Source organism: Rhinoraja longicauda, chromosome 33 (genome assembly GCF_053455715.1).
Source record: "Rhinoraja longicauda isolate Sanriku21f chromosome 33, sRhiLon1.1, whole genome shotgun sequence".
Lineage (NCBI taxonomy): Eukaryota > Metazoa > Chordata > Chondrichthyes > Rajiformes > Arhynchobatidae > Rhinoraja > Rhinoraja longicauda.
Genome location: NC_135985.1, coordinates 2455983 through 2481293, shown reverse-complemented (window position 1 = coordinate 2481293; position 25311 = coordinate 2455983). Strand labels below are relative to the sequence as shown.

General features: G+C 46.6%; 1 protein-coding gene across 3 annotated transcripts in view; it reads right to left on the bottom strand.

Moving 5' to 3' along the window:
- Nucleotides 1-359: 359 nt before the first annotated feature.
- The window catches only part of sema4ba (sema domain, immunoglobulin domain (Ig), transmembrane domain (TM) and short cytoplasmic domain, (semaphorin) 4Ba), a 207023-nt gene continuing 182071 nt past the window's right edge, over nucleotides 360-25311 (bottom strand). For all 3 annotated transcript variants that reach the window (XM_078427032.1, XM_078427033.1, XM_078427034.1), the window contains exons 8-15: nucleotides 23095-23237; nucleotides 18377-18558; nucleotides 17027-17177; nucleotides 15393-15603; nucleotides 11199-11314; nucleotides 9129-9286; nucleotides 5392-5486; nucleotides 360-2747 (exon numbers count right to left, since the gene is read on the bottom strand). In XM_078427032.1, the coding sequence (XP_078283158.1) occupies nucleotides 1945-2747; nucleotides 5392-5486; nucleotides 9129-9286; nucleotides 11199-11314; nucleotides 15393-15603; nucleotides 17027-17177; nucleotides 18377-18558; nucleotides 23095-23237 (1859 nt within the window). In that variant the 3' untranslated portion in view covers nucleotides 360-1944. The remainder of the gene's footprint in view (nucleotides 2748-5391; nucleotides 5487-9128; nucleotides 9287-11198; nucleotides 11315-15392; nucleotides 15604-17026; nucleotides 17178-18376; nucleotides 18559-23094; nucleotides 23238-25311) is intronic.

Sequence of the window (25311 nt, the reverse complement as noted above, 5' to 3'; positions counted from 1 at the left end):
TTCTTGTGCTCTTTGACTATATGGCTGATCATTGAGATTCCAAGCTGCTGAATAACACAAACTGGAATCCCAGTTTGTTCGGAAAGGCATTGGGCTTTCTCATTGTGCATTTAATGACATCTGCCTTGGTATGGGATGTAAATGGCCCTGTTTTAGTTTTGCATGCACATTTTTGCGGCACGGTAGCGCAGCGGTAGAGTTGCTGCCTTACAGTGAATGCAGCGCCGGAGACCCGGGTTCGATCCCGATGACGGGTGCCGTCTGTATGGAGTTTGCACGTTCTCCCCGTGACCTGCGTGGGTTTTCTCCGAGATCTTCGGTTTCCTCCCACACTCTAAAGGAGTACAGGGTTGCAGGTAAATTGGCTTGGTAAATGTTTAAAAAAATTGTCCCTAGTGTGTGTAAGATAATGTTAATGTGCGGGGATCACTGGTCGGCGCGGACCCGGTGAGTCTAAAGAAGGGTCTTGACCCGAAATGTCACCCATTCCTTCTCTCCAGAGAAGCTGCCTGTCTCTCCAAGTTACTCCAGCACTTTGTGTCTATCTTCGGTGTAAACCAGCATCTGCAGTTCCTTCCTGCACAATTCTACCGCTGCACCGCCATGCCACCCCTTCTTGGGGAGTATGTCATGTTGACCGTTCACATTGGTTCGAGTGCCTCGTTAACTTCCCTCTCTGCAGCATGGCATCACCACTGTGAAATGTTTAAGGACACGCCACTACATTCAAGGCCCTATAAAGATGCAGACTGCTGCTTGCTTCCTGACGGAGCCACAGAACGTCCCAGTGCACCCCCCACCCAAGGGCACATTGTCACCTTTGTCTTTCCACGGCTGGAGAGATTGAAATTCTTCGGTTCGGTGATCCATTATCATTATTTCATATCGTGACCTATTGTAATTTTACTGACCTAACTAAGATGCCACCTTGTTCTCATGCAGGTTTGTCATTTATCAACCATGCAACCATTCTATCAGGTGCACAAACACAACACATCGCCCGCCTGGCACATGGACAACCTGTCCAAATACTGGAGCTTATTTAGCCAAACACACGTGCACCCAGCCCTACTGTTCTCACTGTCGACAAATGCAAGAACGTACTACATAATAACTAGTCATTTTAACTTTGTTTCTCCTTCAACCATATACAAAAAATGCCTCGTCAGATTAGGAAGAAATCACTCGTACAATTTTCAAGTGATCTTTTTCTTGAAGCTGCAGCCTTGGTTTTTTTGACAAACTTCTCCCCCATCTGCAAAGATATATTACAATTGTTACTTAAACAGGAGGAATGTACTCTGGTTCGGTATGCTACATGATGCTGCTCGTCTGCAGCCAGTCATCAGTCTGTCCATGTCACAGTATAGTCAAAGGTTTTGAGTGGGTCTCCTGCATTTTGCAATTCTGCCAGAGGATACATTGGTTGAGACAATCAATATAGTCCCCAGCAACTGCAGTGAAATGGCTTCATGCTATGAACGATGTTTGGTTAGGTCTCGTACAATCAATACAGGTAGTATAGCCACTTCCACCAACTCCTGGTGTTACCTCTGAATACCTGCTCCAGTTCATTTGGCACAGGGGCATTGTTTAATTTCCACTATCAGAAGTCTTGCAATCACTCTCCACTCCACCAAAAAATACAAAGAAGCCCAAGTCCTGGTGGACCCTGAGCCCAAGGTGGGGACGGTTGTGACTCATGCACTGCTCCATGCAGTTTGACCGGCGACAACAGACACACACGTTCACTGAAGCAAGACCGGGACATTGGTAACCATCCATGCTTGTGGTTCGCAAACTGAAGGGGTAGACTAAATGGCACAGTACAAATGTTTCTGTCGTTCAGGCCGCCGAGCCTTGCTCTTTCCAATTCTCTGCGGTCGGTCCCTTTTCCCAAGGCTACTTTGGCAAGTGTGCTTCCTCACCCTGCCCCTTGATAGCTCACACCACCGAGTCTTTGATTTCAGGCCCGATTCTCACGCGCGGCTGCAGGCAGTGAGCCGATATCTCCACGTACAGGTATTTTGGGTTGTTTTGGTTGTTTGGGGTCTGGGTGTAGCCTGGGTCCTTGCTACCACCTGTGTTTTCCAGCACTGGAGTGCTGCAGATGTGTTTGTCATTCAAGCTTTGATAACCTTTGTGGTGCTCGGAGGCTGCCAGTTGCACGGGGTTTCCGTTTAACGGGAGGCTCTCGTGTTGGATCTCAATCTTCCTGGGCTTCTTCTGCTGCATGTCGGAACACTCGCCGTCCTTGATCAGCGACTTCATGCGGTCCTTGTTGCGGTACAAGAAGACCAGGGAGGAGACGGCCACCGTCAGCCCAAAGACCACGCTCACCGTCACAAACTCCGTCCAATAGCTCTTGCCGTTGGCGTGCTGGGAAAACCGGCTCTCGCTGCTGAGGGGGTTGATCACGATCCCGCTCTCCGGCAGCCCGCCACCTCTGCTCAAGACCCCGATGGACTTCCTCGACGCGCGCAAGGTGGTGGTCTCGGCCGAGAGGTCCCACCTCACGCAGTAGTTGGCGACCAGCAGCCTGAAGTCCTCTTCGATGGCCCAGCACTCGAATACCCCCAGCGGCTCGGCGGTGGCGATAATGCTGCCGTCTGGCAGCACCAGCAAGCCAGTGTCTGCCGCTACCCCATTGTGTATCCACCTCCTCACTGCAAAGTTGGACTGCACGTTACAGGGCAACACCATGAAGTTGTTGGGTAGCACCGTGACCTTCACACAGGTAGCGGGTCCTGTCGGCAAGGGAAAGGGAATCAAAGAAACATCATCAAGCCCATGCCACCCACGTGCACAGAGAACGGCTTACAAACTGTTCAACATTCCCTCCATTTTAATATAAATACACCTCAAAAGTGCTGACTATGAGGTCCATTTGCATGGAGCACAGACATGAAATAAATGCCCCTTATAATTATTAAACCCTCACTTCAACAGGAACGGTTAACGATTAATGAGCATTTGAAGACACTGGGCCTCGACTCGCTGGAGTTTAGAAGGATGAGAGGGGGGGCGACCTCATTGAAATGTACTGAATAGTGAGCGGCCTGGATAGAGTGGCTGTGGAGAAGATGTTCCCACTAGTGGGAGAGTCCAGGACCAGAGGGCACAGCCTCAGAATAAAGGGACAGGCCTTTAGAAAGGAGATAAAGAGGAATTTCTGAAGCCAGAGGGTGGTGAATCTGTGGGATTCATTGCCACAGACGGTTGTGGAGGCCAAGTCAGTGGGTATTCTTAAAGCGGAGGTTGGTTGATAGGTTCTTGATTAGTAAGGGTGTCAAAGGTTACGGGGAGAAGGCAAGGGAATGGGGTTGAGATCAGCCATGATGGAACGGTGGACTAGATTGGATGGGCTGAATGGCCTTATGTTTTACAGCCCTATGGTCCAATTGGTAATGGGGAGATGGTAACTGCAGATCTTGAGATCTTGGAGTAACAGTGGGTCAAGCAGCATCTGTGGAGGGAATGATTAGGCAACGTTTCAGGTCGGGAAACCTCTTCAGAGATTCGTGAATAATCTGGTACCTGGCATTAAACCCACTGTAGTGTGGTTCAGTGCAAAGAATATTCTAAATTGTGCCTTCAAGCCGGTACTCTGTCGACTTTAGTCCCATGGGACTGTTCTGGCAGAGATCTGATGTGGGCATGAAAATGGAATTTACACTTCTCACCGCTTGATATAGAATAAATAAACAAAAGGCCCTCTAGCCCCGAGCAATGATCATCTGACGGCAAATCCTTTTTGCTGGATAAATACAGTTGCACAAAAATAACATTGTGCACTTGAAGGGGAAGGCAACAAAGTGCATTTATTTCACACATCACTGAATGAATGAATGAATGAATGAATGAATGAATGAATGAATGAATGAATGAATGAATGAATGAAGGAATAAAGGAATGAATGAATGAATGAATGAATGAATGAATGAATGAATGAATGAATGAATGAAGGAATAAAGGAATGAATGAATGAATGAATGAATGAATGAATGAATGAATGAATGAATGAATGAATGAATGAATGAATGAATACTTTATGGTCACATGTGATTTGTCACAGTGGCATTCTTTGTTTTGCATACACAAGGTATACAAATAGTCGCCACACAAAGGGCGCTGACAAACTTGCACGCTATGGCACGTGTACAGCTGTGGGCTGTACGCCTTTTGCCACCCAGTGCACATGGACAATGGCGGAGCATCATTACTAGAGAGTCATTGCACCTCACGGAAGCATTATTAGGCAATAAATGACCTCTGTACGAGACCAAAAGCTAAGACCAATTATTGCGCTTTACGCATAAGTGGAAGGAGGAGAGGGGACAGAGGAACGTGGGCAGAGAAGTCTTCAGTCAGGGGCTAAAGAGCTGAAAGTAGATCAATCATTGATGAAGACAAGGTCAAACAAGGGTGTAAAGAGAGGCCCGAGCTGGAGCAGCAGGGGGATCCTGGAGTATGATAGGGTAGAGGGTTAGTTTAGAGATACAGCGTGGAAACAGGCCCACAGAATCCAATCCACGCCAACCAGTGATCATCTGCTCTATCCAACACACTCGGGACAAATTCCAGAGGCCAATTAACCTACAAACCTGCACTTCTTTGGATCGTGGGAGGAAACCGGAGCACCCGGAGAAAACCCACGTGGTCACAGGAAGAACGTGCAAACTCCCTACACTCAGCACCCATAGTCAGGATTGAACCCAGGTCTCTGGCGCTGTGAGGCAGCAACTCTACCGCTGCGCCACCGTGATGCTCAGAGGTAGACTGGAGCAAGGATGTGGAGGGATCTGAAGCTGAGGATGAGGATTTTAACATTCATCGACTGGCACACCAGAAGATGTCACAGGTGCAATCAGGAAGGGCCGTTGTTGATGGGGGGGAAGGAAGGCGTGATGATAAAAGGGATACATGAGCAGTGGAACTGGTGGGATGACTAGGGTGGGCGGGGGAGGAGGGGAGAGGGCGGAGGGGAGGGAATGCAGGAATTACTTGACACTAGAAAAAAAATCAACGTTCATACCGCTGGGATGCCAACTCGTCCCGATGCTGATTATGCAATCGTTAAAGCAGTTGCAAGACGACACGACCAAACATAAATAACCACCAGATCGACACAGAATGCTGGAGTAACTCAGCGGGACAGGCAGCATCTCTGGAGAGAAGGAATGGGTGACATTTCGGGTCGAGACCCTTCTTCAGACTGCTGACCTTCCAGTCTGAAGAAGATGCCTCGACCCGAGAGGTCACCCATTCCTTCTCTCCAGAGATGCTGCCTCTCCCGCTGAGTTACTCCAGCATTTTGTGCCTACCTTCAATTTCAACCAGCTTCCTGCATCAGTAACTATCATCCAGAGCTGAGGAGTGAGGAGCACTTACGGTTTGGCCGCCTGGACCTGGGGCCCAGGAGTGAATCAGACAGCTGTCGGCAGTGTAGTCCTGGCCTCCCGTTCTCAATGTCCTGTTTCCAATGGCTATAAACAAAACATTCCGTGTAAGTACAGTAACAGGAGCAGGAGCAGAGACTTAGACAATAGACAATAGACAATAGGTGCAGGAGGAGGCCATTCAGCCCTTCGAGCCAGCACCGCCATTCAATGCGATCATGGCTGATCACTCTCAATCAGTACCCCGTTCCTGCCTTCTCCCCATAACCCCTCACTCCGCTATCCTTAAGAGCTCTATCCAGCTCTCTCTTGAAAGCATCCAACGAACTGGCCTCCACTGCCTTCTGAGGCAGAGAATTCCACACCTTCACCACTCTCTGACTGAAAAAGTTCCTCCTCATCTCCGTTCTAAATGGCCTACCCCTTATTCTTAAACTGTGGCCCCTTGTTCTGGACTCCCCCAACATTGGGAACATGTTTCCTGCCTCTAATGTGTCCAATCCCCTAATTATCTTATATGTTTCAATAAGATCCCCCCTCATCCTTCTAAATTCCAGTGTATACAAGCCTAATTGCTCCAGCCTTTCAACATACGACAGTCCCGCCATTCCGGGAATTAACCTTAGACTAGGATGAGAGGGGATCTTATCGAAACGTATAAGATTATTAAGGGGTTGGACGCGTTAGAGGCAGGAAGCATGTTCCCAATGTTGGGAGAGTCCAGAACAAGGGGCCACAGTTTAAGAATAAGGGGTAGGCCATTTAGAACTGAGATGAGGAAAAACGTTTTCAGTCAGAGAGTTGTGAATCTGTGGAATTCTCTGCCTCAGAAGGCAGTGGAGGCCAATTCTCTGAATGCATTCAAGAGAGAGCTAGATAGAGCTCTTAAGGATAGCGGAGTCAGGGGATATGGGGAGAAGGCAGGAACGGGGTACTGATTGAGAATGATCAGCCATGATCACATTGAATGTCGGTACTGGCTCGAAGGGCCGAATGGCCTCCTCCTGCACCTATTGTCTATTGACCAGAGATACAGCGCGGATGCAAGCCCATTGGCCCACCGAGTCCGCGCTGCCCAGCGATCCCCGCACACTAACACAGTCCTACACACACACACACACGAGGATATAATTTACAACGTCAACAAAACCAATTAACCTACAAACCCGTACGTCTTTGGAGTGTGGGAGGAAACCGCAGCGCCCGGAGAAAACCCACGCAGGTCACGGGGAGAACGTACAAACTCCGTACAGACAGCACCCGTAGTCGGGATCGAACCCAGGCCTCTGGTGCTGTGAGGCAGCAACTCTACCACTGCGCCACCGTGCCGCCCAGAGGTAGACTGGGGCAAGCAAGAACGTGCAGGGATTTGAACACGAGGACGAGGATTTTAGCTTTCATTGACAGCAGGTCTGGAAGTGCAACCAGATGACGTTTGAGTCTGGAGAGTTAGTCTGGAGAGATCAGTGTGGGATGACTAAGAGTTGAATAATGTCAAACAGATTTTAAGAAATAGCTTAAAGAAGGAGAAACCTAACCATTTAACCCACTTAAATCAGTACATGGATAACCAGATACCGGCGTTGGGCCGATATTCCTCTAAACTTTTCCTATCCATGTTCCTATCCAAAGGTCTTTTAAATGTTGTGATAGTCCCAGCCTCAACTATCTCCTCTGGCAGCTCATTCCATACACCCACCACCCTCTGAGTGAAAAAGTTATTCTTCAAGGTGCCCTTTGAGTGAAGAGTGCTCAATATTTCCAATATTTCCAATGAGAGACATAGAAAATAGGTGCAGGGGTAGGCCATTCGGCCCTTCAAGCCAGCACCGCCATTCAATATGATCGTCCACAATCAGTACCCCATTCTGGTTTTTTTCCCATATCCCTTGATTCCATTAGCCCCAAGAGCTATATCTAACTCTCTCTTGAAAACATCCAGTGAATTGGCCTCCACTGCCTTCAGTGGCAGAGTTACATCTTTGTCTTCCCAACACTGCACCTTCAACGGGCTCTTTACACAAGCAGAGAATGAGGTCAGTTAGAGATTAATTGCACCAGCAGAAAGTATTTACAGAACAGATGGAGTCTGCAGGTTTTCGGAGGTCAGAAAATCCAACTGTTTAGGAAGATGAGCTGCCGCAGTTATTCTGAGTCCAGAGTCACGGGATATCTTCAGTTCCTCAAGACGTTTCTCAAGGTAATGCATAGCTTTCCTCCGGCATCCTTCATCAGACTGCTGTTAATTAATTAGGCAGCAATTAATCTCTAACTGATCTCATTTTGTGCTTGTTTAAAGAGCTTATTAACATAGAAACATAGAAAATAGGTGCAGGAGGAGGCCATTTGGCACCGCCATTTATTGTGATCATGGTTGATCATCCACAATCAGTGACCATTGACTGCCTTCTCCCCATATCCCCTGATTAATGGCAGTCTGAAGATCTCAACCTGAAACATCACCCATTCCTTCTCTCCAGAGATGCTGCCTGACCCGCTGAGTTGCTCCAGCATTTTGTGTCTATCTTCAGTGTAAACCAGCATCTTCAGTTCCTTCTTACACATTTTGTCCGATTTTACCTATCCATTTTTCACTGTCTGTTTGGCATCCACCAGCATATTCCACCTAATTTTCCAGTCAATATCATGATCAACGGCGGTGAATCTGTGGAATTCTTGGCCACAGACAGCTGTGGAGGCCAAGTCAATGGATATTTTTTTGCGGTGGAGATTGATAGATTCTTGATTAGTACGAATGTCAGAGGTTATGGGGAGAAGGCAGGAGAATGGGGTTAGGTGGGAGAGATAGATCAGCCATGATTGAATGGCGGAATAGACTTGATGGGCCGAATGGCCTCATTCTACTCCTAGAACATATGAACTTCTTGTAGCTTAAACCCACTAATACCGGCATTCATTGGAAAATGCAGTCAATCTGTGTTAAACATATATGCAGTCATAAATTTCAGACATTCGGAAATGTGGAGAGTCCTGAGTGGAGTTTCATGTTACAATGATAGACTTGATGGGTCGAATGGCCTAATTAGAAACATAGAAAATAGAAACATAGACAATAGGTGCAGGAGGAGGCTATCTGGCCCTTCGAGCCGGAACCGCCATTCATTGTGATCATGGCTGATCATCCACAATCAGTAACCCGTGCCTGCCTTCTCCCCATATCCCTTGATTCTGCTAGCCCCTAGACCTAGAGCTCTATCTAACTCTCTTTTAAATTCATCCAGTGAATTGGCCTCCACTGCCTTCTATGGCAGAGAATTCCACAAATTCACAACCCTCTGGGCGAAAAGGTTTTTTCTCACCTTAGCTTTTGCGGTTGCAGCTCCTAGACTGTGGAACAGAATCCCTCTCCCCATCAGAAATGCCCCCTCCATCGACTCCTTTAAGTCCAGGCTCAAAACCTATTTCTACTCCCGAGCGTTTGAGGCCCTCTGAGGGGGCGCTGTGAACTGTTTATGTATGTGCTGTTATGTTTGTGTGCCATTGTATGTTCGTTCTTAGTACCTGGACTGATGCACAGCACTTTGGTCAACGTGGGTTGTTTTTAAATGTGCTATACAAATAAAATTGACTTGACTTGACAATTCTTAGACTGTGTGGCCCCTGGTTCTGGACTCCCCCAACATTGGGAACATTTTTGCTCCAATATCGTATGACCTTATCAACGCCCCTCCGTCAGAGAGTGTGGTAGTTTGCGGTGGAGCTACGTACGGATCTAGCGGCAGTCCTCGAATGTCTCTGCACATGTTCCTGTCCCAGGCGCAGTGAGGGTCACGGGCCAAGATACACTCCCCACAGCTGTGGTAGACGCTGCAATTGGAGACAGGCACCTGCACCACTCCGGAGTACGAGCTCGCGTACAACATGCCCTGTGGAGTGACAACAACACGCAGTCAGACAGCGATACAGCACGGAAACTGGCCCTTCGGCCCATCTTGCGCATCGACACTAGTTCCACCTGCCGCGTTTGGCCCATATCCCTCTCTTTTAAAGATGGGCGGCACGGTGGCGCAGCGGTAGAGTTGCTGCCTTACACCGAATGCAGCGCCGGAGACTCAGGTTCGATCCTGACTACGGGCGCCGTCTGTACGGAGTTTGTACGTTCTCCCCGTGACCTGCGTGGGTTTTCTCCGAGATCGTTGGTTTCCTCCCACACTCCAAAGATGTGCAGGTTTGTAGGTTAATTGACTGGGTAAAATGTAAAAATTGTCCCTAGTGGGTGTAGGATAGTGTTAATGTGCGGGGATCGCTGGGCGGCGCGGACTCGATGGGCCGAAGGGCCTGTTTCCGCGCTGTATCTCTAAATCTAAACCAAAGATATTAGAGGAGCAAGATGAACCACTCCGTTGTAATCGCCTATACTGAAGTGTAGTACGCAAAGGAGCGTAACCTCCGCCATGTTAGTGAGCAAAACCCGCTGTTCGCTCTGCCTCTCGCAGTGTAATCAGTGTTTTGGGGGACCAGTATGTGTGATGATACCATAAAAATGCAGAATATATCTCATCTATCAATTCACAGATTTTTGTTATTTTTCTTTTCCAATGTTTCTGCCTACTAAAATGGCGCCGTGACATACTACGGTTTTTAGGGTCGAGTGGTCTATCTTGTTCCTCTAGTATCCTTGCTCTAAACCTGTCCTATCCATGTACCTGTCCAAATGTTACATAAAAGTTGCGATAGTACCTGCCTCCACTACCTCCGCTGGCAGCTCGATCCATACACCCAACACCCCCTCGGGTTCCTATTAAATCTATCCATGCTCACCTTAAACCTATGTGCTCTGGTTCTCGATTGCCTGACTCTAGGCAGGAGACCCTCGGCTTGCTTCCCAAACACGGACTGGCGAGCCGGGCTCATGATCATTCATGACCGCAGAGTGATGGCAGAGAGAATAGAGAATTCTGGGTGGAAACCGGAGCATCCGGAGAAAACCCGGATCACGCAGGTCACGGGGAGAACGTACAAACTCCGTACGGACAGCACCCGTAGTCAGGATCGAACCCGGGTCTCTGGCGCTGTGAGGCAGCTGCTCTACCACCATGCCACCGCGCCGCTAAGACTCTAAGAAAGACAACACACAGGAGCCCATTGTGGGCATGCCACACTGCACTATCATCCTGTGGAGTAGCATAAAGATAGTCGTATTGCAGGGGAGGAGGGTCGATGTTGCAGCCAGCTATGCCAGCAATCATATCCCTCCCGTTGTCTGACATGTTATCAGTGAGGTGTGAGTTCAGTTACTGAAACAGCAATCTAAAATTTCTCACTCCTACATTAATATAGTTTTATACAGCGTAGAAACAGGCCCACTGAGTCCACACTGACCAACGATATACGAGTTCTAAGTTTATTCCAGTTTTGCATCCTGCATACAATTTACAGAGGGCCAATTAACCTACAAACCCACACATCTTTGGAGTGTCGGAGGAAACCGGAGAAACCCCATGCGGTCACAGAGAGAACGTGCAAACTCCGTACAGACAGCACCCGCAGTCGGGATCGAACCGGGGTCTCTGGCGCTGTAAGGCTGCAGTTCTACCGCTGCACGACATTCCCCACTGCTCATTCCCATTGCTGTTCAGTTAAGCCGCGGCTGCTGGTGAAGACCTTTGTAATCTTACCGTGATTGATAGCTGGGAGAAAGCATTGGAATGAAAGCAAATATCTTTTCACAGAATGGGCCATGTGTCGGCATTCATCGCTGTGTGTTGCCCGAGATGCAAAGTAGTTTATTTACTCTCCATGTGGGAAACGAAGAGACATCTTTAATAAAACCCCTACCTGTTTTGAATCCAGAATCAGGTTCTGCACTGGTTGTGGTTCAGCAAACAAAGTAATCTCCTCAATAATGTGCACCTTATCATTCACGTTTATGGCTTTATGCAATATTCCAGTATCTGTCAAGTAAACAAGAAATAATATCACCGTAAATATTTTAAGTGCAAAATAAAAAGATCCAGAGGCTATTTTTTTCACGCGATTTAAATATATTTCATCTGAAATCTATGCGCTGGGCACTTGTTATTAAGATGTCATGTTCCGGTATGGATTTGACAATGTCTCTCATGAGTTATCTTAAAAAGCTATCTTGAAACGTTAAATTATTTTCATCTGTTCAGCATTTTTAACCACATGACAAATTATTGAATTACTAGCCTTGACAGGCAGGATTTTATTAAAAGTCATCAATTGGTCCATAATTTGTGCAGACAATGGTCTAAGACAGTGACATTTACAGGGACTGTTCTCTTCTGAAGAGAATCAGGCACCTCTTAGTTTCAGCATGCAGTGTTTTTTTTACATGCGATGAAATGCATTAGCAAGTCTGTAGGATGATAAAGGATGAAAAAAAATCAAATAATTTTTTTTGTTTATTTTGGATTGGTTTAGAGATACAGTGTGGAAACAGGCCCTTCTGCCCACCGAGTCCACGCCGACCAGCGATCGCCCATTCACTCTGGTTCTATGCTATCCCACTTTCTCATACACTCCCTACACACCAGGGGCAATTTACAGAAGCCAATTAACCTACAAACCCGCACATCTTTGGAGCGCGGGAGGAGACCGGAGCACCCGGAGGAAACCCACACAGTCACGGGGAGAACGTACAAACTCCGTACTGACAGCACCTGTAGTCAGGATCAAACCCGGGTCTCTGGCGCTGTGAGGCAGCAACTCTACAGCTGCACCACCGTATCGCTTTAGTGCATCTGCTGGTTATGTTGTGCTCATTTGAACAGAGACTTAGTGACGAAAAATAACGAGGTAGAGTTTATCACCCATGGGTATTACATTGGCGTTTCTGATCTCATCCCCTCCCCAACTTTTCACAGCAACTCAGGACGGCACAGTGGCGTGGCGGTAGAGTTGCTGCTTTACACGGGTTTGATTCCGACTGCAGGTGCTGCCTGTCCTGCTGAGTTACTCCAGCACTTTGTGTCCTTCAGTGTAACAGGTGTTTGATTGGGATCAGCACTGACCCAATGGTCGGTGGGTCAGGCAGCATCTCTGGGGAGAAGGAATGGGTGACGTTTCGGGTCAAGACCCTTCTTCAGACTGAGTCAGGGGAGAGAGGAAGAGAGAGACACCGAGATATGAAAGGGTGAGGCGTGAAAAGGAGAAATCAAAGGGGACGCAGATCAAGGAAATTGTACAATGGATCATTGTTAGCAGAAGGTGGGTGACCACGAGGCCAACAATCAGTCAGGAGGACAGTGGAACTAGTCGGAGAACGAGAGTGGGGGAGGGACGGAGAGAGAGGGAAAGCAAGGGTCACAAGTTAGAGAAGTCGATATTCCCCCTGCTGGGATGTAAGCTGCCCAAGCGAAATATATGATAGCTGTGTTCTGTCTGGTTGCTAACGAGCCATAGCCAGAATCTTATTACTGAACAAATATTGCATCTAAAGTGGAACGTCAGCCCAAGGCAAAGTGAGATCACTGTGAATTGCAGGCTGGGGATTGAGCTCAGCGCTTTCACACAAGTTCTCTGAAGTCCAGCTGCTCCCCAGACAGTGTTGAACACAATTATCAGTGGCCAAGAGCCATTCTGTGCTTCCAGCTACCAAGACCACTCAGGTACTTTCTCCCACACTCCAAAGACAAGGAGGTTCGCAGGTCCGAAGAAGGGTCTCGACCTGAAACGTCACCCATTCCTTCTCACCAGAGATGCTGCCAGTCCCGCTGAGTTACTCCAACTTTTTGTGTCTATCTACGGTTTAAGCCAGCATCTGCAGTTCCTTCTTACACAGATTTGTAGGTTAATTGGCTTCAGTAAACTGCCAATTGTTCCTAGTGTGTGCAGGACAGTCCTTGGGCATTGGTGACCACCGGTCAGCGTGGACTTTGATTAGTACGGGTATCAGAGGGGAGAAGGCAGGAGAATGGGGTTAGGAGGGAGAGATGGATCAGCCATGATTGAATGGCGGAGTAGACCTAATGGGCCGAATGGCCTAATTCTACTCCTATCACTTATGACTTTATGACACAGTGGGCCAAAGGCCCTGTTTTTGCGCAGTATTTCTAAAGTTTAAAGTGAAATCTAATCTCAGGTCTGAATGTCCTCGCCAATTTCCCTATTCGTGACTAATTTACACTGATGACTCCCGAGTTTTCAACAACCATCAGAATGTGAACATCTTTATCAAGCCTGCTTTATCGACCCTTTACCAGAATTAAAAGATCTCTCACTGATTACCTCTGAAAAGAAATCACTTGTTTTTCACCATTGGTGGAACGGGAGCACGTGGCCGCTGGCTGGGTGAGGTCACGTGTGGCGCGGGGCGGTGATGTCACCCTTTGTCCCTTATTTGAGAGTGAGGAAGTTGGCAACCCTCTAAAGACCACAGAATAGTACAGCACAAGAACTGGCCCTTCGGCCCACAAAATCCATGCTGAACATGACGCCATCTTAAACTAATCTCCCGTGTCTGCACGTGATCCATATACCTCCATTCCCTGTGTGTCTAAAAACCTCTTAAATGCCACTATTGTATGCCCTTCGGCCCACCAAGTCCGTGCTTACCAGCGATCACCCCGTACACTAGCACTATCCCACAAACTAGGCACAAATTAGAATTTTACAATTTTACTGAAGCCAATTAACCTCCAAGCCTGCACATCTTTGGAGTGTGGGGGGAAACCAGAACACCTGGAGAAAACCCACGCAGTCACAGGGAGAACGTACAAATTCCATACAGACAGCATCCATAGTCAGAATCGAACCCGGTTCTCTGGTGATATAAGGCAGCTACTCTGCCGCTGCGCCACCGTGCCGACCTAACCCGTCATTTACATCTGAAGAAGGGTTTCGCCCCGAAACGTCACCTAATCCTTTTCTCCAGAGATGCTGTCTGGCCCGCTGTTATTCCAGTTTTTTGTGTCTATCTTTAATTTACGTCCAAGTCTTTTACATATATTTCACAAACAATTAATTTTCACTTTCCTAATGGAGCATGAAATGATCCTCTAATAGTTTGTGTTGCTGATTACAATCAGACTTATAATTGTTACATCCATTGTACTGATAGTCTTCTGCTCCCTAGACAGGAAGCATAAAGCAATTTGCAACAATGAGTTCCACGCTAAACAAGCCATTATTTCTCCGAGCTATCCTTGCATCCCCTCTTTCTCTGTCCCTCCCCGACTCGAGTCATCGTACTAGTTTAATTATCAGTATAACTGGTTATCACCTACCCCACAGCCAACAATGGACCATTGTGGGCTCACCTTCCCTTGATCAGCATTGCTTTTTGCAAATCTTTCATTCATTTGTTCTATATCAACATCTACTGTGTGTATATATATATATATATATATACTGATGAGCCAAAACATTTTGACCACCTGCCTAATATGCTGTTGGTCCTCCATGTGCCGCCAAAACAGCGCCGACCCACCGAGGCATGGACTCCACAAGACCCCTGAAGGTGTCCTGTCCGACCACTGTCGGTAGGTACTCACCACTGCTGACCGGGAGCACCCCACAAGCCTTGTCATTTCAGAGATGCTCTGACCCAGTCGCCTGACCATAACAATTTGGCCGATTGTCAAAGTCGCTCAGGTCTTTACTCCTGTCCCATTTCTCCTGCATCCAACACATCATCATCAAGAACTGACTGTTCACTTGCTGCCTAATATATCCCACCCCTTGACAGGTGCCGTTGTAACAAGATAGTCAATGTTATTCACTCCGCCTGTCAGTGGTCATAATGTTTTGGCTGATCGGTGTGTATCTCTCGTTTCCCTTTCCCCTGACTCTCAGTCTGAAGAAGTGTCTTGACCTTAAAATGCCACCCAATTCCTTCTCTCCAGAGATGCTGCCTGACCCGCTGAGTTACTCCAGGGAAGGTGTAGTAACAATTACAGCATTTTGTGTCTATCTTCATCTGCAGTTCTTTCCTCCACATTTAATTTCCGGATCGTCTCCGTGAAACGACAGGAGTGGAGATGTTGTCGTCTGCATATCTCTCCATACCTGTGCCCACAAACAGCACATCATACTGGCCCCGGATGGTCTGGACCCTGTCCACAGCCAGCTCCGTGTACTTAACGTGCTTCTTCATCAGCAGGGGATGACCCTTGATGCTCTCTTCCATCAGAAAATGGTCCTTCGCAAAATTCAATACTTTGTCTGGCATTTGGAACGAAGAGGTGATGTTCATGGCTCTTGCCCTGTCCGTAATGCACTGAGAGAGAGAGAGAGATAACAAAAGACATGCTCACATTCATTCATTAACATTTAATTCTAACATTTCTTTGATTATTACGGGTGTCGGGGGTTATGGGTAGAAGGCAGGAGAATGGAGTTGAGAGGGAGAGATAGAGATAGTTCAGCAATGATTGAATGGCGGAGTAGACTTGATGGGATGAATGGCCTAATTCTGCCCCTATCACTTATGAACAGCACTGCTGCAAGAACTGCTTGCACACACCCAGCGTTTGAGATCAGAGATTATACAGTGCTAGTTTGCCGTCAGTAGACACTAGGAGTCGGAGCCAACTCCGCGGAGATTTCATACTCCGTGAATCTGTCAGTGGAAAGTGACAGGAGGCAGCCAGTAACTGCACACACATCTCCGTACACACCCTTCAAGCAACTAATGGGCCCGTTAAATAAAGAACAGCCCATTCATCCAGCCACGAACCTGTCAAAACATCCAGAGAACCCTGTATGGGACTGCACGAGCCTGTGTCCTCCATCCCCTTGCGATGGCTTGTGATTCATATCACAGGGGAATGGAGGAACTTGGTGTTTTCATCAGGCATAGCCTCTCAGACACGTGGACATGGGTTTGGTCGGGAAGGGAAGAAGACACAAAATGCTGGAGTAACTCAGCGGGACAGGCAGCATCTCTGGAGAGATGGAATGGGTGACGTTTCGGGTCGAGACCCTTCTTCAGACTGGTTAGGGATAAGGGAAAAGAGAGATATAGACGGTGATGTGGAGAGTTAAAGGACAATGAATGAAAGATATGCAAAAAGTTACGATGATAAAGGAAACGGGCCACTGTTTATTGGGTGAAAATGAGAAGCTGGTGTGACTTGGGTGGGGGAGGGATGGAGAGAGAGGGAATGCCGGGGACTACCTGAAGTGAGAGAAATCAATATTCATACCACTGGGTTGTGAGCTGCCCAAGTGAAATATGAGGTGCTGTTCCTCCAATGGGCATTTGGCCTCACTTTGACAATGGAGGAGATCGAGGACAGAAAGGTCTATGTGGGAATGGGAAGGGGAATTAAAGTGTTCGGCAACCGGGAGATCAGGCAAGGAACACAGAGTGAAGAAAGCTGAGGAAGAGGAACGTGACAGGAAAAGCTGATTCAGCTTAGTTTATTGTCACGCGTACCGAGGTACAGTGAAAAGCTTTTGTTGCCTGCATTTTCAAACCAGTCAGCGGAAAGACTATGCTGGTTTACAATCGAGCTACCCACAGTTTACAGATATAGGATAAAGAGAATAATGCTTAGTGCAAGATGTCCATTTTCAAACCTGCTCCAGTCTTCTGGAGATCCGAATGGCTTCTAAATCACACCCTCAAGTGGTTAAAGTACAAGGACGTTTTACACACAGACATTGAGAAGCCGCAGAGTTACTCCGAGGATACTTACTGCACCAGGTCTTGGCTCTGGGGGATTCTGGTTGTAAGGATACCACTGCTGTGTTTCTCTGTTCACCTCCATGTACCTCCCAGAGAAAGCCCTCACAACGTCAGCCATGGAGAACGCACACACTGCCGAGGAGGCAGCGCCACCTTTATACCTGAGAAAAGAAACAACAAATAAGCTCAATGCTCAAGCACGCGCTTCCATCTCCAGTTCCCACAATAATGTAGCTCTGAAGGGATTTATAAATTATTGCATTAAATAGAAACCCCCGATCAAGTCATGTCATAAGGAATAGGAGTAGAATTTGGCCATTCGGCCCATCAAGTCTACTCCGCCATTCAATCATGGTTGATCTATCTCTCCCTCCTAACCCCATTCTCCTGCCTTCTCCCCATAACCTCTGACACCCATACTAATCAAGAATCTATCTATCTCTGCCTTAAAAATATCCACTGACTTGGCTCCACAGCCTCATATGGCAATGAATTCCATAGATTCACCACCCTCTGACTAAAGAAATTGCTCTCTATCTCCTTCCTAAAAAATCATCCTTTAATTCTGAGGCTATGACCTCTAATCCTAGACTCTCCCAAACTGTGGAAACATCCTCTCCACATCCACTCTATCCAGGCCGCTCACTATTCTGTACGTTTCAATGAGGCCCCCCCCCCCACATTCTTCTAAACTCCAGTGAGTACAGGCCCAGTGCTGACAAACGCTCATCACAGATTAACCCACTCACTCCTGGGATCATTCTTGTAATAGTAAAAGATTTGTAAAAGTCACAGTATTGATGACAAATTGCAGCAAATCCACGAAAATAGAGAAAAAACAGCTACCAATATTGCACGGTGCTAAGAACCTTTAATATTTAATTTCTGTCCAGTTCCATCCTTAATGAAAGTTCAAAATAATATTTAGAAAATCCAGATTTTATTGAAAATATCCTGTAGATTCAGCCTAAGGGCGGCACAGTGGCGCAGCGGTAGAGTTGCTGCCTTAAAGCAAAAGCAGCGCCGGAGACCCGGGTTCGATCCCGACTACGGGAGCTGTCTGTACGGAGTTTGTACGTTCTCCCCGTGACCTGCGTGGGTTTTCTCTGAGATCTTCGGTTTCATCCCACACTCCAAAGGCGTACAGTTTTGTAGGTTAATTGGCTTGGTAAATGTAAAAATTGCCCCTAGTGGGTGCAGGATAGTGTTAGTGTGCAGGGATCGCTGGGCGGCATGGACCTGGTGGGCCGAAGGGCCTGTTTCTGTGCTGTATCTCTAAACTAAACTAAACTACCCTGATCTACCTGGAGAGGTGACAGCTACTCATTTGTATTTCAGAAAAAAAGTACTATTCACATACCACTGGGAACTAAAGACTCCATAAAAGGTTATGTTTTTCCAATATTCCTTTCCCGGAGACAGAACAAACATATCCTGAATGACATTAAACGGGAAGCCGTCATCTGGGAGTGAGCAGGAGAGCTGGGCTTTCAGGAACGTTGTCCACCTCTTCTGAAGAACTCGCTCCCCTCCAATGTCTCCCTGTGGAAAGATATATCCATGATCATTATCACAGCCAGAAAGCACGCAGGAGAGGCAACACACCGGATTATAACACTGTTGATCTTCAAAACCTAGCTACATAAACGTTATTTACGTTAGTCCCTTTATCCTGTATCTTTCCACTGTGGACGGCTCGATTGTAATCATGTGCGGCCTTTCACTGTACCTCGGTACACGACAATAAACTGAACTGAACCAAAGTAGACGCAAAATGCTGGAATAACTCAGCGGGCTGATTGGTCCTGGTCTTTTCTCGCCTCCAGCTCTTCACCTCCCCCCTCCCCACCTCCCCACTCACCCCATACTTTTAGTCTGAACAAGGTTCCCGATCTGAAACATCACCCATCCTTTTCTCTAGAGATGCTGCCTGGCCCATTGGGCTACTCCAGCATTTTGTGTCCACGTTAGCATCTGCAGTTCTTTATGTCTACATAAAGTCGGCACAAGGAACAAGCAGATGCTGGTTTATAAAGAAAAGACATAAAGTGCTGGAGTAACCCGGCAGATTCTGAAGAAGGGTCCCGACCCGAAACTTAGCCGATCCATGTTCTCCAGAGATGCTGCCTGTCCTGCTGAGTTACTCCAGCACGCCATGCTTTTCAATATAGCTACATAAAGATTTAGAAACACAATATCCACAGATATCTTGCACGCCAGTGGGAATAGTTTCTATTCACTGTATCAGAATGCCTTAATATTGTGAAAATGTGTTCAAATCACTTCCTTAACGCTACAAATCTAGCACAAGATTCTACAAAAAACATTAACGTTTTACAAACGTATCTATTTTTTTATTCACAAGATCTTCAACATCCTCTTTTCTTATCAAAGTGATGTTATTCTAAATTAACCAGGCTGCTCCTCCCAAAAAACATTTTCACTAGGGGTGTCGGTAGGAAGCGTCTCAACCCGAAACATCACCCATTCCTTCTCTCCAAAGATGCTGCCTGTCCCGCTGAGTTACTCCAGCATTTTGCTTCTACCAAACATTTCCACTACATTATTTAGCAAGCTAGTGTATTTTGCTCTACTTGTGTCTCTGGCAGATCCATTCAGTTGGACAGTCGAAGATTAATTTGTGTTTGGAATTCATTGTATAAAATTGTTTACTTGATCTGCAAATTCTCATCTTTCCTTTCACTCCAATGGGATGCTTTTTTTGTGTGTGACTCTGCAATGTCAAATGTTTAGAATTTTTTTAATGTTGTAAAAATATTAATTATGTTTCAAATAGAAAATGTATTAATTAGATTAGGGGCTACGGTGTCAGGCTTTCACATTTCAAAATGTTCCAAATTTCTGATGTTGCAAAAATATTAATTACGTTTAAAAAAAATGTATTAATTAATTTCAAAACGTTTCACATTTTTAAAGTTGCAAATATATTACTGAAGTTTAAAAATAACATTTATTAATTAGATTGGGTGGTGTGCGGTCAGATTTTCACATTTCAAAATGTTTATTGTGGCAAAAATATCACAAAAGCGAAATTTATTAAAATAATCAGATGGTGTGCTGTCAGATTTTCACATTTCAATGTGGTTAGGATTTTTTAACATTGTAAAACTGTTACTGATGCTTAAAAGTAAAATTTATGAATTAAATTGGGCAGTTAGGGCCTCAAACAGCTTCAGCAGTTTATAGGATGATGATGGTAAAATAGACATCGACAGCAACGAATGATCTGCATCTTATTGTCACAAAAAAAAAACACTGCCCCAGTATTTTACTCATTCATTTCTTAATTTTCACTTCCGGTTTAATTACTTGTCATCTCCACTTTACGATTTCTGATCGTTACTCCATTTTGTGTGCTTCAGAACCACGGTCTCCCCCCTTTAAACAATCCATCACCATCTCCAGCTCCTAAACCCCTCCACTTCCCATTTATTTTCATCAGGACCAGAAGGTGCAGTAAACGTTAGAACGGCTCAGGAGAAATCAATGGTGGCAGCTTAAGCAATGGCACTTTGCCATTTGACGAGCTGCCTCTGATTATCGCATCAATGTTTAATAGCTCAGCACACTTAAGGGTGAAATTTGTAAGACCGCGATTATCTCGTTCAATAATGCCACTGAAAAATGATAAAGCCTTTTGAGGTATGGAACAGAAACTAATGGGAATGACAGAGTCCAAATGACAGATAAAGCTATGCTTCTTACTAGCGACTGGGCAAAATAAGGAAACAGCATAATTAAACAAGACAGCGCACTTCATTCACTTTAATAATGATTTCACCGTGACTATTACTATGGCACAGGGATTGGAAAGGTAAAACTTGAGAAACCAAGTCAATTTGATCAAATCTCCAATTACAGAATAATGGAGAAATCTATTGATAACGTCAGGCTTCCTTAAACTGCGCAAGATATCCAAGGCCGTGCTTCTTTTGTGACTTTATGCACACGTACAGAATCCCAACAACTTCAAAACGTTCAATGTCATTATATTAAACGTCATTATTTCACTATCCAGCTATTAAAGGCGTGTATCGCCACCTTTGTGACCACAAAGAGAGCACTGATCTGAAGTATATCTGAAGTATATGGTGGATGTTCCCAGGGTGGAGATGTTCAACACTAGAGGGCAGAGCTCTAAGAAAGAAATCACAAGGAGTTGTGGACGCAGCCCAGACCATCACACAAACCAACCTCCCTTCCATCGACTCCATCTACATCTCACGCTGCCTCGGCAAGGCCAGCAGCATAATCAAGGACCAGTCTCACCCAGGTCACTCCCTCTTCTCCCCTCTCCCATCGGGCAAGAGGTTCAGAGGTTTGAAAATGCACACCTCCAGATTCAGGGACAGTTTCTCACCAGATTCAGGGACAGTTTCTCACCACCAGAGAGCGGTCCTGACTTCCCATCCACCTCATCAGAGACTGTTGGACTATCACTGTCGATGCTTGCTGCACTTTTCACAGTTTACACGGACGATTAAACCTTCTTGCAGACTTTAAATAAGTGCTCTGAATAGCCCAGTGTGCAATCTGCCACTATTTGTAATTAGACACAGTTTCATCAGAAAGTAGACCTTTCAGCACTTTTATTCCTGTGCCATTTCTCACCTCCTACGGCAATTCCACTCTTGATTCTCTCTCCCTGCTCTTTAACAACCTGCTCAATCTTTCCTTTCCACCAGTTATGGAAACCTAATTCATTGTTGCAACAGCTAAATTGTTGCAAGTCTATTCCCATCCTAATAATGGAACAATTTCTTGAATGACTTACTCTGCTAATTGTTTTTGTCGAAGAGTTACTGCCTTTTTATTGTTGGTCTAGCAGCGACAATTTCCCGATTATATAATTAGTTCTTCATTTGATTTTTATGAGGTAACTGATGAATTGAAAATAGGGAACGGTGGGGCATCGGTAGAGTTGCTGCCTTACAGCGCTTACAGCACCAGACACCCGCGTTCGATCCCGACTGGTTAGCACGCAACAAAGCTTTTCACTGTACCTCGGTACACGTGACTATCAACTAAATTATGAGCAACAAAAGCTTTTCACTGTAACTCGATACACCTGACAGTAAACTAAACTAAACTAACGTCCTTTTATTCTGAGGCTGTGCCCTCTGGTTCTAGACTCTCCCACTAGTGGAAACATCTTCTCCACATCCACTCTATCCAAGCCTTTCACTGTTCGATGAAAGAAGATCTTTATACAAATGTCACAGGGTTGGAAGGAGATCATATAATGGTTGCCTTGTGATACGCATTTCTTAAGGCTTCAATTAGAGCGAGAAGTCATTAACTTTCATATCATATAAGGGCAGGCCAGTGGTGCAGTGATAAAGTTGTTGCCTTATAGCGCCAGAGACCTGTGTCCTGGGTTCGATCCTGACTACGGGCGCTGTCTGTATGTTCTCCCCGTGACCGTATGGATTTTCTCCAAGATCTTCGGTTTCCTCCCACACTCCAAAGACGTTCAGGTTTGTCGGTTAATTGGCTTGGTGTAAATATAAATTGTCCCGAGTGTGTGCAGGGCAGAGTTAGTGTGCAGGGATCATTGGTCGGTGCAGACTCAGTGGACCTGAGGGGCCTGTTTCCGCGCGGTACCTCTAAACTAAACTAAAATTGAATGATTCCAACCTCACATCTCAGCTGGTTGTACTTCCTGTTGTACCTGCTTGGTGCCTGGACTTCCATTGGTATTGTAGGGGAAAGAATACTGAGGGCATTTCTGTGCTGTATGACGTTATGACTTTTATTGACAATTTCTTTTATGTATTGTTCTCGAATTCTCAGACTCCAACGTTGGATGCAAGCTGAAATCCTTTTCATTATTAGTTTAAACCCCTTAGTTGATAGTCCATGCCCTGAGATTTCTGCTCCACCACAGTGCCATATCCAGATAAGTTCATAAGTACCTACTAGGAGCAGAATTAGGCCATTCGGCCCATCATGTCTACTCCGCCATTCAATCATGCCTGATCTATCTTTCCCACTCAACCCCATTCTCCTGCCTTCTCCCCACACCAAGTAAGACACCTCTCTTCTGACTGAACTTACGTCACAAATTCGGGCTATCCGTGAAACAATTGTGTTCTCAAAAAAGTCAAATTCTTTGCCAGTCTCACTGAAGAAGAAATAGATCTTGCCATCCTCTGTACCAGGATTCTCCTGGATAAACTCCGAACCCACGAATGATGGATCTGTAAGTGGGGAATAAAATCAGCGGTTATAAAGACCATTCATGAATTAAGCAGGGAACTGCAAGCAATGTTGACATTTAATTAAAATTACAATTATTCTCACAGTTCAGTTTGACGTTTACCATTTCTTAAATAAAGCGCAAAGTCCATCATGAAGCTAATTGAGGTGAGCATTGCAGGTTTGTTTAATCATAGAACACTAGCTGTGTAGAAGTGCAAGGTTTATATTGCCTTCTGTGGAGCTCAGCAACTTATTATCTTCTGCATCCTAAAAGGGTCATGTCTAATGCTTCCGTATTAAACCAGGGCTTTAGCTTAGTTTAGTTTAGTTTAGAGATACGGCACGGAAACAGGCCCCTCCGGCCCACCACATCTGCGCCAACCAGTGGTCTCTGCACACTAACACTGTCCTACACACACACATACACACACACACACATACACACTAGGGACAATTTACAACTCACGGAAGCCAATTAACCTACAAACCTACACGTCGTTGGAATGTGGGAGGAAACCGGAGCACCCGGAGAAAGCCCTTGTGGGGAGAACGTACAAACTCCGTACAGACAGCACCCAGAGTCAGGATCCAACCCGGGTCTCCGGCGCTGTGAGGCAGTGACTCACGTGGTTCTCAACTCCACCAATGTTACAGATCTCTGCACATCTGTGAAAATCTCTTTCCGTTCACATTGAGCTTGGCTTGGTGATCCAGGGCAAGCAGAGATGTAAAGATGATTGATATGTTATTGAAGTAATAATATAATCTAAGAGAAAGTATTTGCTGGTGCGGTCAGTGGGATCACTGGCTCATATTTCCATCTGTATGTTTCTGCATCCACACTCAGGTCTAGTGGACTGTGAGACTGGGCAACTGCAACTATGGGCCACTGTTTACATTAATCCTTCCATAGTTTTACTAGACGCCTTGTCTTAAAATAACTTTATTGTTTGTCTGGAAGAAGATTAGTGCAATAGATGGGCCGGCTAAATACAGTGAACATCACGATTAATTTTATGATTACTGAACTCAAGGGACAAGCTTGAAGGGTTTAAACCGTGGAATTGCAAAGGTTCATCTTTAACGTTTCTCGAAGATATATTTGGTTTGGTGGTGAAGGCGGTTTGTGTTGGAGGAGAATTAATGGTGAAGATGGTTTAGTGGTGGAACGGATTTAGTGATGAAGGTGCTTTAGAATGTGGAGGGGGTTTGGAGGATGAGGAGTGGTTTGATGAGTGGGTGGGGTGTAGATAGGAGGGTGGGGTGGGGAGGGGTGGGTGGGGAGTGTGGGGTGGTGTGGTGTGGGGTGGTGTGCAGTGGGGGTTGTGTGGGGTGGTGTGGGGTGGGGGTGGGGAGTGGTGTGGTGGAGTGTGGGGTGGTGTGGGGGTGGTGTGATGTGGGGGTGGGGTGGTGTGGGGTGGGGTGGGATGGTGTGGGGGTTGTGTGGTGTGGGGTGGTATGGGGTGGGGTGGTGTAGTGTGGGGGTGGGGTGGGGTGGGGTGGTGTGGGGTGTGGTGTGGGGTGGTGTAGTGTGGGGGTGGGGTGGGGTGGGGTGGTGTGGGGGTGGGGTGGTGTGGGGGTGGGGTGGTGTGGGGGTGGGGTGGGGTGGGATGGTGTGGGGGTGGGGTGGGGTGGGATGGTGTGGGGGTTGTGTGGTGTGGGGGTGGGGTGGGGTGGTGTGGGGTGGTGTGGGGGTGGGGTGGTGTGGGGTGTGGTGTGCTGTAGTTAGGAGGGTGGAGAGAGGGAAAGCTCAGTGATAGCAGATCCTTTCTTCATCCGACTGGGGGTGTAATCTGACCCCTTGGCGACTGTCCAACCCGCCACGTCTCTGCGCACGGACCGGCGTGAGCCCCGGCGGCCGATGGTGGACGCACCGCTGAGAACAAGGCGGGACCCGGCGTGGGGGGGGCGCCGAGAACAAAGGAGGCAGTGGGGAGAGGAGGGAGGTGGGGGAGAAGGAAGAGGGACTATATTGAATACTTCTGTAACTTTTTCGGCGCCCTTTACGTGGCTACTCTTTGCATACTTGTACTGTATGCGAAGAATCACACTGCACCAAGCACACGTGGCAAT